Raw genomic sequence first — 14,799 nt, 5'->3', positions numbered from 1 at the left:
AGCATCTTGTCCATTTCAAATGCCGGGTTTAAGGCGGGCCCGTAGAGGCCATGATTAATTGCAGCTAGCTGGGAGGCCCAGTAATACCGTTTAATATCCGGGAGGGCAACCCCCCCGTCGTACCATGGGAGCGTCAACTTCGCCAAGGCAATACGCGGCCTCCCGTCCCAGAACAGGCGACGCTGTAGACTCTCCACCTCACGGAAGTAGCGCGCCGGGACCAAGTCCATAGTGTTCTGGAGAGCGTATAGGAAGCGTGGCAACGACATCATCTTAAACAATGCCGCCCGGCCGAGCGGCGAAAGCGGCAGGCGCCGCCAACGCGCGACGTCCTCCTTCAAGCGCTGGAGGGGGGGAAGCAAATTCCGCTCGTAGCGGGCCTCCGGGTCCAGAGTAATATAGATACCCAGGTACCGAAACCCCTGAGAGGCAATCTGGATCGGACAGTCCCGCGGGAGGACGGGAGCCTCCCCGGAAAGCACATATACACATGATTTAGCCCAGTTGATGACAAGGCCTGAGTTGCGGCCGAATGAGCGCAAAACATCAACCAGGACAATCAGTGATTTACGCGGGGAGGCGAGGTACAAAAGGATATCGTCAGCGTATAGGGACACGCGGTCCTCATACTCGGGGGTCCAACGGAGACCACGGATGGAAGGGTGCCACCGCAGCCACTCCGCCAGGGGTTCCAAGGCCAGTGCAAACAGGAGAGGCGACAAGGGGCAACCCTGTCGCGTGCCCCGTCCCAGCGCGAATGGGGCCGAGACTCGTCCATTCACCACCACCTCCGCCAATGGGCCCGAATACAACAATTTGACCCAGCTGATGAATCCCGGTCCAAATCCAAATTTCGCCAGCATCGCCCAAATGTATGGCCACTCGAGTGTATCAAACGCCATGGTGGCGTCCAAGGACGCCAAGATGGCCGGCTCCCGCACAAACGGAACACACGCGAGCACCCCGTGCAGGCGCCGCAGATTAAGGGCCGTGTTGCGATGGGGTATAAAGCCGGACTGGTCCTGGTGGACCAGATCGCCCACCACGCCGACTAGCCGGTTGGCGAGCACCTTGGCGAGGATTTTGGGCTCCGCATTCAAGAGCGAGATAGGCCTATAGGATGTGACCCGTTCTCGGGGTCTCCCCTCCTTGTGGATCACCACGATTGTAGCCAGACGCTGGTCCGGCGGGAGGGAGCCCCGCGAGTGGGCCGCCAGGAACATCGCGCGGAGGTGGGGTGCCAGTACATCCGGTCGCAGCTTATACAGCTCGATAGGGATGCCGTTTGGGCCCATGGCCTTGCCAGATGCGACCGAGCGTATGGCAAGGGCAATTTCGTCCGAGGTGGGAGCAGCCTCCAACGACTCCCTGTCCTCCCCCGAAAGGGAGGGCAGCGCGATGTCCCGAAGCAGGGCATGGGAATCCTCCTCCGAGCAGGGAGAAACCGGGGAATACACCTCGCGGAAATAATCCGCGAAGCAGGAGACAATGTCTTCTGGCTCGGTGACACGCACACCATCCATTCTCTCGATCAGCGGGACCACACGACTCGCTCTCTCCTTTTTATCCAACCACGCAATCAATTTACCAGCCTTATCACCCACATCATACAGTCGCCCCTGTTGCTCTCTACTGAGGCCCCTGGCCGCCTCCGTGACGAGGGCCCCGTAGGCCGCCTGCTTAAGGTGTAGAACATGTAGTGCGGCATCCGTCACCCCACTCCCCAGGTCACCCTCTAGTTCAGTAATTTCGGCTTCCACCCGGGTCACCTCCTCCTGCTCGCGCCTCCGGGCATGGGAGATAAAGGAGAGGGCCTCCCCTCTAAGAACTGTCTTGAAGGCTTCCCACAGGGAGATAGCCGAAGGGACAGACCCCACATTCTCCTCAAAATACCGCTGCAAGGATTTAATCAAGTCAGCACGAATAGTGGGGTCGCGCAGGTACCATGCATTGATTGGAGCTACCCTGCCCTCCCCCTCGGGAAGACATCAAAATGCAACAGGAGCGGGGAGTGATCTGAAATACCCCGCGCCAGATGGCGCACCTCTCCCACTCTCCCAGCATAGGCCGCAGGGACAAGGACATGATCAAGCCGCGAGAGGCTACCATGGGCACCCGAATGGAAGGTGTACTGCAGCTGCGCGGGATGTTTTAGTCGCCAACAGTCTACCAATCCCAATGTATCTAAGAGGCCGGGCAGCCACGCCTGTGCCCGGGGGAGGTCCCTAGGGGGGTAACGATCCATAGTCCCAGAAGCCACCGCATTGAAGTCCCCCCCAACCACCAGAAGCCCCCCCGGGAGGTCAAGGAGGAGGCGCCCCAGGTCCGCAAAAGTGGTAGATTGTAACCCCGGTGGGACGTACACTGATACAAAAACGACTACTCTGCCCTCCATTCTCCCCACCAAGACAGTGTAGCGTCCCCTCTCATCATGGCGCACCTCATCTATTTCCAGCGGGAGCGAGTTCTTAACCATGATGCCCACCCCCCGCGAGCCCGACGTGAAGCCCGAGTGGGCCACCAAGCGATAGCCCCGCCGATTCATGGCATAAAAGGAATTACCAATAAGGTGTGTCTCCTGCAGAAAGACCACATCTGGCGAAATTCGTTTCAGATACTGCAGGACCACACCTCGCTTAATCCTATCCCCCCAGTCCGTTAACGTTCCATGACAACAGAGTCAAATCCCTACCCCCCATCACATACAGAAGCCATCATTTGTCCCCCCAAGAGCACCTCAAAAACACCAATACAGTAAAGGGTTTGCCTTGCGGTAAAAACGAACAACACCCCACCCCAACCCACCCGTCCCAACAGAACTCCCCCCACCCTGCACCCCTGCATGAGCCCAGACAGCCCCCCCAAAGTGCAGTGTGCCTGTCGCCCCATAGATGAAAAAACTAACTAGTCCCCCAGAGGAGGAGGGAAAGCCCCCAGGAGACCCCGTATGACCTCCACAGGAGGGGAACATACACGAGCAGTCAATGGTGACAATAATGTTGTCCAGAGCAAGGCCTACTATGTGTCCCTCAGTCCTGATCCGGCGAGCCCTCCCCGCCAACCGCACCCCCCCCCCCCCACCCCCCCGGCCCCGATCCCCGGGCAAAGTGTCCAACCAGTCCCCGGCCGCCTCGGGACGATCAAAAAAGTGCGTGCGGCCATCCAACTCTACCCTCAACTTAGCTGGAAAAAGCATTGCGTACTTCAGGTTCAGGTCCCGTAGGCGACGTTTGACTCCGAGAAAACTCAGTCTCTGCTTTTGGACCGCCGGAGTAAAATCAGGGTAGAAGTTTACGTCCATGTTGTCGAGTCTGACCGGTCCTTGTAGCCTAGAAGTCTGCAGGATAGCGTCTCTGTCCCGAAAGTTGAAAATCCGGGCAATGAGAGGCCTCGGCGGGGCTCCGGCCTTAGGTCTTCCTCCAGGGACCCTGTGGGCACGTTCCACCGCAAAGAGTTTACTCAGCCCCCGGGGCTGGAAATGGGTGAGAATCAGGTCCTCCACAAATAGATCCGCCGCCTCCTCCTCTCGTCCCTCCGGCACCCCGATAATGCGGACATTGTTCCTCCGTGCCCGACCCTCGGAATCCTCCAGTCGACGATCCATCAGGGCGCTCGCCTGGCCAAGCCGGCGCACCTCCGTTTGGAGGGCCGCCACGTCCGTTGCGAGGCCCGAGGTAGTGTGGGCCAAAGAATCGACCCGGTCATTCGTTTTAGACAAATCGGCCCTCACCAGGCCCACATCCACGAGGACCGAGTCTATCTTCTGCGCCAGAGTGTCAAAGCGCTGGTCCACCGAGGCCTTCATCTCGGCGATGGCGCCCATGACGTCTCGGAGGGTCAGATCCGCGGGCAGAACAGGAGCATCAGTCGGGCCCGCAGGGGACGTACGCGGCGCCTCTGGAGATCCCTTCTGGAGGGTGTAGCGGTCCATGTTGTTGGACTGATGGGCCGTGCCACGGCGGGTCGATTTCACCTTTGCCCGGTCGCCATCTTGCTTTGTGGACATGGCTGCAGTCCCCAAATCGTGCCAATCTCCTCGAAAGGGCCGACAAACCAGTTCACGGGCTCCGGGGGGGGGGGGGCGACCACAGTTCCGCAGGACGGATCACAGCCGGCGGGTCGGCTGGGCACCCGGACAAGGCCACACCACCGCACACCGCCCTGCAACCCTACCTCGCCTGACAGCAAGGAGGGCGCAAAAGCGAAAGTGAAAGTGCGGGGTACGCGAGTCGCCCAGCCTTGCCCGCCGCTGTTGTTCACTTTGTCTCCGGATCGCCCCACAACTCCAATCCGGGGGGCCGGCGTGGAGAAGGCCGCAGACCACAATCGGTGCTCCCGCCGGTATCCGAGGTCCGATTCGGAAACGGAAAACGGGTGTCACCTTAGCTCGGGCTCACGAACACAGTCCCCTCATCTGGGAAAGGATATAGTCAGGATTAATGCAGGAGGTCGCGGAGGTCCTCGGGAGCTTCGCACCTACGCGGCCATCTTGGTTGCGCGCTAGGCTCCTCCCCACGTTTGTGTATATTGAGGCTAAATATGAAAACTCTCATTGCCATGCTAATGTTCCTATGTAAGTGTCGAAGTGTTCAATTTAGTACATCTGTGGGCATAGGTTAGGTCTGATCTGGATGAGGCAGGTCTTTAACCACTTCCTAATTTGTTAACTGGTAGCTTGGGTTCTTAATCACTTAACAATATCAGTCCGTAAGATTTGCACTGCTGTCTAGGTTTGCCGTTTTTATGGTACAGTACGATTGTTGTCTCTAATATTTAGAAATCTCTTTTATAGGATATGCCTGTGTATATATACCTCATGTAATGATGCTGTTACCCTTCCTGTCATCCTTTTAAAAGATTCTGTAGGCAGTCCTATAGGGCCAGGTGTTTTCCTCAACTGTGAGCATGCTAGTTTTTATTAGCCTTCAGTTAGGTCTCCCAACTCCATTGTCGTCTTTCTCACCAAGCGTCTGCATGGACAGTCTTGACAAAAACTGCATGAGCTTCATAGAAGAGACCATCTGCAAGCCATAGAACCCCTGCATATAGTCTGTAAAGACTCTTGTAATGTCTCGTCTCCCCTTTACCCTTAAACCATCTGGCATCAGTATATTCCTATTATGGTTTTTATATTTTTCCCTGCGCGTCAGTAGGTGGCGTTGTGCAGCTCCGCGTCAGTCACTGGCGTGGTATGCGCCGAGATGACATCACGGAGACTACTTAGGCGCCACCCATGCGCCCTGACGTCAGTTTTTTTTTTCCACGCCAGCAAGCGCAAATCCGGTTCAAGCACGTACCTTAGTCAGTTCAGTTCAAAGACTTTATTCGGTTATAAAACATTGTTAACCATAACAGTACATAAGATACATATTAGACACAATTTACACAATGTAAGAACAGGTGAGGTATGTATAGGTTATTAAAACTCATAGACTCAATACCTTTAAAACATTATCGATTTCCTTGAATAAAAGACGTTTCTAAGAAATACAGAGACAGATGCTACCGTGAATGTCTTCAAGTTTCCGAATTGTCAGAAAGGCAGGGCGGCATTGTCTAAAATTCATATACTTTAAAATTGGCTTGATCCACCTTTCCCTGGGTACTGAGTAATATTTACAAAAGAATAAAATATGAATATCCGATTGGGTGGATAGATCATCACAGGGGCATTTGCCTATTCCGGCTGACCAGTCATTGTTAACAGGAAAACTCGGAGTTCTAAAAAGAATCCGAAATCTAATACGTACCAGCAAAAACCTTTCATGTTCCGTCAACCGCAGGGTTAGGTATGGTTGAATAGCCTGCGAGGTTAAGGTCAGTTGATGAGACATCACTGTTTTTTTTTAGTCAACTCAGTTTGATCTCTTAAATTCACAAGATACTTGATACATAGCCATTTCAATTCCTTTCTAGGGATCTTCACCATTGACTCTGGATCATCATAAAATTCGGGGTGATACATATAGCCACAAAAGCTTTTGATGTATCACAGCCATTTCATTCGATGAGCACCCTCCAATTTTAGGGCGTCCCCCAGTATGAGACGGTTCAAATGACACTCATTTGTGATCCAAACCCTGTGCCACAAAATAACTGGCTTGATTCTAATGATATCCTCAATATATAACATACCAAGTTCATCGTGGCTGTTGTGGGTGGATGTACTCTCAGGCGTGGTTAGGAGATATTTCAAAAAGCTATTCTCTGTCAACTGTAAACTAGTTACATTTGAAATGCCCCAAATTCCCGCACCATAGGTTGCCACTGCCCCACAACTAGTTTTGTAGATGCGCAAAAGCTCATTAACTGGTTTCTTTCCCATCTTTTTGCTAAAAAGTTTAAGGGCCATTATAGGCTTGGTGAACAGCATATTTCTCCCCTTGACTGCAGTATTCCACTGGCCTGTGCAGTCAAACAGGATTCCTAAATAAGGAAAGGTAGAGATGTGATCTAATGGATTAGAATCTATAAACATGATTTTTTTCCTCTGTTTTGTTTTACTGTCACAGTTCATAGCAAAGGTTTTGGTACAATTCACCTTCAGATCTAAACCGGTCATGAAGGTGGAAAAGGAAGTGATCATGGATTGCATTGCTGCGGGGGTCCTTGCCATCAGAACGGCATCATCAGCGTAGATTATTGCCGGTATATGACGTTGTGATGCCGTAGGCATATCTATACAATCCCTCAACAAGATATCCTCTAACTCGTTGATATAGATTAAGAATAAAAACGGGGCAAGGACACATCCTTGTCTTACTCCCCTCGCAATGTTAAACATTCTAGTGCACTCCATTTAAGCCATATCTGATTGTTGCCCTAGCCCCATTGTACAGCTCCCTTAAAAAAATGATGTTATCCTCTACTCCCAATCGTATTAAAATTGACCATAATTTACTGTGGTTAACAGTCAAAGGCGGAAGTTAAGTCCACAAAGGTTAAAAACAAACTCCCACCCTTTGCCTTGGTATACTTTTCCAGTAATATGAACAAATTAAGTCCTTGGTCTACTGTCCCTACCCCTTCTCTAAAACCATATTGCAGGTCACTAATGATCTTATGCTCATCTGCCCATGACTGCAGCCTGTCTAAAATAACCCTACCCACAATTTTAACAATTGAATCGAGCAGGGATATAGGGCGATAGCACTTGAAGCTTGCCCTATCGCCCTTTTTAAAAGTGGGTACTATAATTGATTCGTACCAAGTGTTAAGGAGGCCCACCGTGCAAGCTGCATTAAGGAATCTTGTTAGTAACTGTGCCCATAATGTTACGTTATTTTTGAAAACATCTACCGGTACACCATCTGGGCCCAGTGCCTTGCCCCTCTGACTCGAACTTATGCCCTTCGTCACCTCACCCAATGTAAAAGAGAGGTTCAAACCTTTAGTATTTGTAGGTACTTTGGGCGTATCCTGCTCGATCGGTTTCCTCAGGGGGTCTACAGGACTATAAAGGGACTCAAAATGACTCACCCATTCATCCTCGGCAATGGCAATCTCAACCCGCGCCTTAGTATCATCCTTAAAGTATGGTGCGTTGACTGCCCTCCAATGCTGTCATGTCCCTCCGTTCAGAAGCTCCTAATAGATCCTCCCATGCTTCCTTCTTTATTTTAGCCCTCCTATTCTTGATGGCCAATTTATAGGATTTCCGAAGCTCCCTGATCTGTTTCTGGTCTTTAACATGCCCGTTCAATGCCTGTTTGAGTTTAGAGTGTGCCTTAGTACACTCTTGATCAAACCATCCCTTCTTTTTACTATTATGTTTTTTCAGACTGATCCGCAAACTTTCCTTTATACATGTTATAATTGATTTGAAGTTATTAAATACTTCGATGTCCTTGGACACCATGTCCAGACAAGTATTAAAACATGTATTACAGGCCTTAATTAGATAGCAAAGAAACTCGGCAGGTACAATTTTAGACCACTTTAGGGCGTGTCCGTTCTGCCTAGAGATAGCATTCCCAGGTTTCAGTGAAGAGATATTACTATCAGAGATGGCACGAGGGTCTATAATTTCCACCCTGATGGGGAAATGATTGCTAAGGTACATTTCTAATACACTATAATTACCAACACTTCCCCTAAAACACGAGGAAATCAAAACGTAGTCTATTACAGACGAGAACCCTCTACCACAAAAAGTTGCAGAGAACGGGACCTCTGGTTGGCATAATTTGTTTGCAAACCCTAAGTCATAAAGAGGATCTCATTCAGGGCGTCGCCCTTCCCATTATGTTCGAAGTGTCGATATGGACTCCCTGTCCAAGGTTAATCCACAGTTTCCTTTTCCAACTCTATTGCAGATTGCGCAATTAAATTAACCCCCTCATATGGCAACTAACTCCTTTCGTTCATTGCAAATTATAGAGTTAATTTCAGAGCTTAGCTTTTTAAATACTGAAGCTAAGTCAGCCGAGGGAACATTGTTGTATAAATTAATAATCAGAATGCAGAGAGTATTATTCATATATAGACCGACAATATGGTAATAGCAGTTATTATAAAAAACCTCAATACTTTTGCATTTAAAACAATTAGAAACCTGTGCAGAGCCCGCCCTTGGCTCTGCCATGTAGTGAGCCTATTGCCGGGGTAAAAACTGTTTTAAAACCATTCAAATGGTACACATCTTTTGCCCACGTTTCTTGCAGGCATATGACATCATGACCTTCAATTAATTTAAACCAAAGCGGGTTATCCAGCTTGGCCCTAAGTCCGGCAATATTCCAAAAAGTGATAGTCCAGTTATCCTTAATCCTTTCATATATGGCGTGTCTTGAATTAATGGTCTTTACTATGTTCTTATCTGTTTTTCCCTTTCTCACATTTTAGTCCCCCATTTGTGCAACTTCCAACCTTTCTATATGTATATGTTCTATCCTGGCCAGGGTCTGTCCTTCTCCATCTTGGGGATCCACCTTTACCAGACTGGCCTTTTCCAGAGGGGAGTCGATATTTTCTACACAGGTATCAAATGCCTATTCCCGTGCTGGTCAACCCACCCCCCCCCCCTCTCCCCCCCTCCCACCCCCCCCCACCCCCCAAACCTGACAAAGAGTCAAATCTATTATAGGTTGGAACATTAAATAGGTTCCCTGTCTGTCGGTAATCATGAGGGTTATACAGCATGAAACCTCCATGCATCATGGGTGCCCTAAGGGCGGTAAATCGGCTTCCAGTATGTGGGTGCCTTTCTTCGTCTCGTGTATTATGTGACCTCTGGCTACCAACAACAACAAATGGGGCCGGTGGATAGAAATAGCTTAAGTCCAGAGAGAAAATTCCGCCAGAGTTATCATAGTTTGGAAAACTGCTAATAAATTGCGCTACTCTTGGATCTCTAAAATTTACGATGATACAGTCGCCACTAATGTCTTTTGCTTTAGGTCCCAGCCAGTTCGCTCTACGAACGTTAATAATTTCCCCACACAAGTCAGGTCTAAGGGGTCTATTTTTCCCTAGCCAGTACATGACCTTGTTCTTCAATTTGTCCGAAGTTTCATCCCTGTTGTTTTTCCACTCCGGTACCCCTGCTAGCACAATTACATAGGGATAGGAGTCCGGGGGGAGATTAACTCTCTTTGTGTCCTTTGCTTCTGGATTCCACTATTTTGTCTGATTCGAGTGCCATGTTATCTGGGATCTTGGTTGTGCTTGTTTTGAGGCTATCTAATTTGGTTTCTTTACCAGCCTTACCATCCTGCTGGGAATCATTAGCTTTTATCTTTCCATCTTCTTGGTTTGACAGATTTTTACTGCCTTGTCCCAGTTTAGCACTGGCTAATGGCTTTTGTCTATTTTTAGGTGATGCGAGTGATTTGTTTATTGTAGGTTTTATGTCCCCCAGTTTTTTCAACAGGGCTGAATTATCCTGTGTAATTTTCTCCAGTGTTTCTAGCTGTATGCCTATCCTTCTCTAGCTGTATGCCTATCCTTCTTGTACATTCCAACAATGGAAGAATGAAGTGCTCAGTATTATCCAATGAGCATACGGTGCTTCTACCATGTGTAGACGGGCTTTCCGTTATGTCAACAATAGGACTTGTGTGTTTCGAGCCAGTATTTTCTACCTGTGTTGATGTTTTGTTCCTGTATGTGACCCCCTTATCTTGACACATAGGGAAAGCACTTTTACTCTTATTAGTACGCGATCCTTTATGCTGCTTTCCACCACGTTTGCGTTTTAAAGTAAGGGCATTACCCTCTGCTAAATCAGAATGGATACGATCTAATGGTTGCTTGCTACTAGTTAGCAGGAGGCTTTGCCGCCGGCCCGGCTATTGGATAGGCCATATAGGAGTCTAGGCTTGCGTCAATGCCACTTATATCGAGTATAGTTGAGAGTTCACATTGTTGACATGGCATTTGAACATTCTGGGTCAGTATTTGTTCAGGGGACGGTAATGTGGCAATTTTCCCCAATGATGATTTCCTCATAAAAACAGGATCAAGGGATAATCGCCGTTCAGTTGAGGCTATCTCCTTCTCCAGAGCGGTGACTGCCTCAGTAAAGAAAGCATCTATGGTACCAACTAGTCCACCTCCAACACCCGTAATAGACGTTTTGGTTTTCGATGCCATGTTTGTGATGCCTGTTAGTTTAACCAGAATCGGGGAGCTAAATATAAAATATCATACTAATGAATTAAAATGAGATATTAAACATGTATGAATAAAGTCTTACTAGAATTGAAAACATAAAGGGGGGGGCCCAGTCCAGTTGTCAGTCAGTCTCTGATGGGCTTAAACGGGCCCGCCCTTGGCCCGGGCTTTGCCCGGCGCATCCTGCGAGCAATCCCGCGACGCTGGGGACGCGCTGAGATTTATGGACCCAATGGCGCGGATCCCTCGTAGGCGGCTTCTGGCACTTGTGGTCCCCTCCGTAACTGCGGCCGTGCTCTGCTGGAAACTAGCTTCGGCGGCAGGGGGAGACCAGGTGTTAAAGTGCGGGCAGTGGCGATTGCAGCGGGACCGGCGGGCAAAAGGTTGCTGGCTCAATGACTGCACCCACAGCTACAGGCTAACAAAAAGGTGCGCAATGCAGTTTGTCAAAGCGTCCTTAGTCACTTTTTGACTAACTTTTAAGACTTTTTGACTTTTTTTGTTTGGTGCACGTAGGGATGCCTGGATTTAAGTCTTGTTGGGCCTGCCGTCGCAGTATGTCGGTGGTGGACCCCCACGATGTTTGCCTCTACTGCCTGGATACCGACCACGACTACCGGTTCTGCCGGGACTGTCGGGCGATGGCCCCGAAGGCCTTGAGTGAGTGGTGCCGGAAGCTGCTAGAGGTCCGGCACTCGTCCCAGCACCATTCCAGGTCCAGGGATCGCTCCCGGGAACACTCGTAGGGCCGCAGTCGTCGCTCCTCGGGCTCCAAGTCTTCGCCCTCGGATTCGGGTCAACAAAGACTTAAGTCGGCCCACCAGCGTTACCTGCGGTTGACAGTAGGCCAGAGTATTTTCAGTTTACCGTGCTCCCCATTGGCCTTACCAGCCCCCCTCGGGTGTTCACAAAGGTGATGGCGGCAGTCGCAGCTCACCTGCGCATGTCAGGGGTGTCAGTCTTCCCTTACCTCGACGACTGGTTGCTGAAGGTGGGCACGCCCCAGGCAATTGTCAACCACCTTCAGACTACAGCCGCCGACCTGCATTTGCTGGGGTTCTCTGTCAACGTGCTGAAGTCAAACCTGAATCCCTCTCAGAAGCTCCCCTTCATCAGAGCGGTTCTGGATTCGACACTGTTTCAGGTTTATCCTCCCGAGCAGCGCGTCCAGGATATTCAGGCTATGATTCTGATCTTTCAGCCTCTATGCTGGGTTTGTCAGGATGATCCTCCGGCTCCTGGGCTTGATGGCATCCTGCATCCTGCTAGTGCCATATGGCATATGCGGACTCTGCAGTGGGACCTGAAGTTCCAGTAGGCGCAGCATCAGGGAAACCTGTCCGATCATGTCCAGATCTCGGAGGTCACTGCAAGACAATTGCAGTGGTGGCTCACAAATTGCAATTGGGTCAATGGCAGATCCCTCTCCCTTCCCCAACCGGAGCACACAGTGGTGACGATTGCGTCCCTCCTGGGATGGGGAGCCCACTTGGGAGAGGCGGAGATCAGAGGACTCTGGTCTCCGGCGGAGTCCCGGCTCCATATCAATCTTTTGGAGCTTCGGGCAATCCGACTTGCACTGAAGGCATTCCTTCCCGTTGTCTGGGGAAGTGTGGTGCAGGTGTTCACGGACAACACCACTGCCATGTGGTATTGCAACAAACAGGGAGGGGTGGGGTCCTGGACCCTATGACAGGAGGCTCTGCGCCTCTGGATCTGGCTGGAACATCAAGGCATCACTTTGGTGGTTCAACACCTGGCAGACAAACTCAGCTGCCCGTGCTTGATGGATCACGAATGGCGTCTGAACTCGGACGTGGTGCAAGCACTCATTCAGTACTGGGGAGAGCCTTGGTTAGATCTAATCGCCACCGAAGAGAATGCGCAATGTCATCCGTTCTGTGTGTTGGAATTTCCAAGGCAGCACTCGCTCGGTGACGCTTTTCGTCGCAAGTGGGGTTGCCGTCTGTTGTACGCCTTTCCGCCTATACCACTTCTGCCCAAAGTACTGAAGATTCGGCGTGACAGGGCCCAAGTCCTCCTTGTGGCTCTGGATTGGGCATGAAGGTACTGGTATCCCGAGCTACTCAGCATGGCGATCGATCCCCAGATCAGTCTGCCTCTTTGGGAGGATCTTCTGTCGCTGCAGCAGGGGACGGTCCTCCACCCGAACCTGTCGAGCTGCCACCTCCATGCGTGGAGATTGAGCGGCGACAGTTGACAGCTTTCGATCTTCCTCCTGAAGTCTGAGATGTCATTCTGGCAGCCAGGCGTCCCTCCACTAAAACGGTATACGCCTGCAGGTAGAACAAGTTTGTGGCATGGTGCACAGCTAAGGCTGTGTATACCCTTTCAGTCCTTCGGTTCCTTCTTTCTTTGGCCCAGCAGGGCTCTGCTCTGGGCACTATCAAATGTTATCTTTCAGCCATCTCCTTTTTACGGCTACCAGATCAGCCTTCTCTTTTTAAGTCCCCAGTTGTTAACCGTTTCCTCAGAGGCATTGCGAACAAGTTTCCTCCTGTGACTTTCATAATGCCTCAATGGGACTTAAACCTTGTCTTGACATATTTGATGTGCGCTCCCTTCGAGCCCCTTCATACCTGTCCTTTGCGTCTTCTCACTCTCAAGACTGCTTTCCTGGTAGCTATCACCTCTGCCAGAAGAGTGAGTGAGCTCCAGACTCTTTCTTCCAAACCTCCTTTCCTTTCTGTTCATCCGGACGAGGTGGTTTTAAGGACCCGTCCTTCTTTCTTGCCAAAGGTTGTTACGCCCTTCTACATCGGGCAGACCATCACTTTGCCTACCTTCTTTCCGCCTCTGCATATTTCAAAAGAGGAAGAGAGGCTCCACAGTCTGGACCCAAAACGTGCGCTCTCGTGCTACCTGCAGCGCACGCAACAGTTCCGGGGGGATGACCAGCTTTTTGTTTGCTACGTGTGCGCTAAGAGGTCGGGCTGTGCATAAGCGGACCATCTCTCGGGTTGTTCTCTGCATCAAGGCCTGTTAATCGTTGGCTAAGAAAGAGCCTTCTGTGGGGCTGCGTGCCCATTCTACCAGGGCGACGGCAGCCACTACTGCCTTGGGACGCGACGTCCCCTTGCAGGACATATGTCAGGCAGCTATGTGGGCCTCGCTGCACATGTTTACCAAGCATTACTGCCTTGACAGTCCGGTCCGGAGAGATGGCTTTGGCTGGTCTCTGCTCCCGTGACTTTCTGGTGTAATCTGTTGGCAGACCCACCACCGGGGTTGGTATTGCTTGGGTATCTATTCTAAGGTAAGGAATCTATCACGAACGTGTCTTTCAGATGTATTGTTACATAAGTAGTAACTTGTGTATCTGAAAGACATTAGTTAGTGATTACTTACCGCCCCAGCCATCCTCCCTGTTCTGCGAACTGATTTCTAGGGTTAAGGTCATACCCTTTCAAGGCGCTAGTTTCATGGCACCAGTGGTCAGTTTCTTGCATGGCTCTGCGTTCTTGGCGCAGAAAGTCGTGTACAGAACTGACGTCAGCGTGCATGGGTGGCGCTTAAATAGTCTCCAGTGACCTCCTCTCGTGACAGACACGGAGCCGCACGACGCCACCTACTGACGTGCAAGGGGTGCTGCTACGAAAAGACTTTCCAGATCCAGTCTGACGCCTGGGGATATTCGAAGGTAAGGATTCTATCACTTACTTACGATATATCGTTACACAAGTAGTAACTTGTGCTTCTGTGTTAAATATGCAATTATGCGATTTTTTTATTTACATTGTTAGATTTGTATTATGGTAGTTTTCTCTTTATTTGCCCTAGGATGTGAAACCAACTGTAACAGTTTATGCAGATGGTCTGGTTTGTGCTCCTCATCAGCTCCCTCCACCACCTCCGCCCCTTCCTCCTGAGGAGCCAGAACAGCCACCGAAACCACCCTTTGCAGATGAGGAAGAGGAGGAAGAAATGCTGTTACGGGAGGAGCTGCTTAAATCATTAATGACTAAACGAACATACAAGCCAGAGGTAATAGAATGCCGACAGATAATATTGTCACGAAGTCAGCTCAATTGTTGCTTATTTCTCTGCGTCAATTCCTTAATAGTTTTAATGTCTGACCCTCTTTAAACATGTTTTTTACACATCTTGGTATTGCTGGAAAGAGCAAAGCTTCACTAGGGCTGGCTGATTTGCTAGATTCCCTGC

General features: G+C 50.3%; 1 protein-coding gene across 1 annotated transcript in view; it reads left to right on the top strand.

Moving 5' to 3' along the window:
* The window catches only part of ZFC3H1 (zinc finger C3H1-type containing), an 844,920-nt gene that overhangs the window by 104,069 nt on the left and 726,052 nt on the right, over positions 1-14,799 (top strand). Inside the window, exon 8 of the mRNA XM_085652529.1 lies at positions 14,416-14,619. Within this exon, the coding sequence (XP_085508655.1) occupies positions 14,416-14,619 (204 nt within the window). The remainder of the gene's footprint in view (positions 1-14,415; positions 14,620-14,799) is intronic.

This window comes from Triturus cristatus, chromosome 4_1 (genome assembly GCF_964204655.1).
Source record: "Triturus cristatus chromosome 4_1, aTriCri1.1, whole genome shotgun sequence".
Lineage (NCBI taxonomy): Eukaryota > Metazoa > Chordata > Amphibia > Caudata > Salamandridae > Triturus > Triturus cristatus.
The sequence above is the reverse complement of the archived record's forward strand: the minus strand, read 5'-3'. Positions and strand labels throughout refer to the sequence as shown.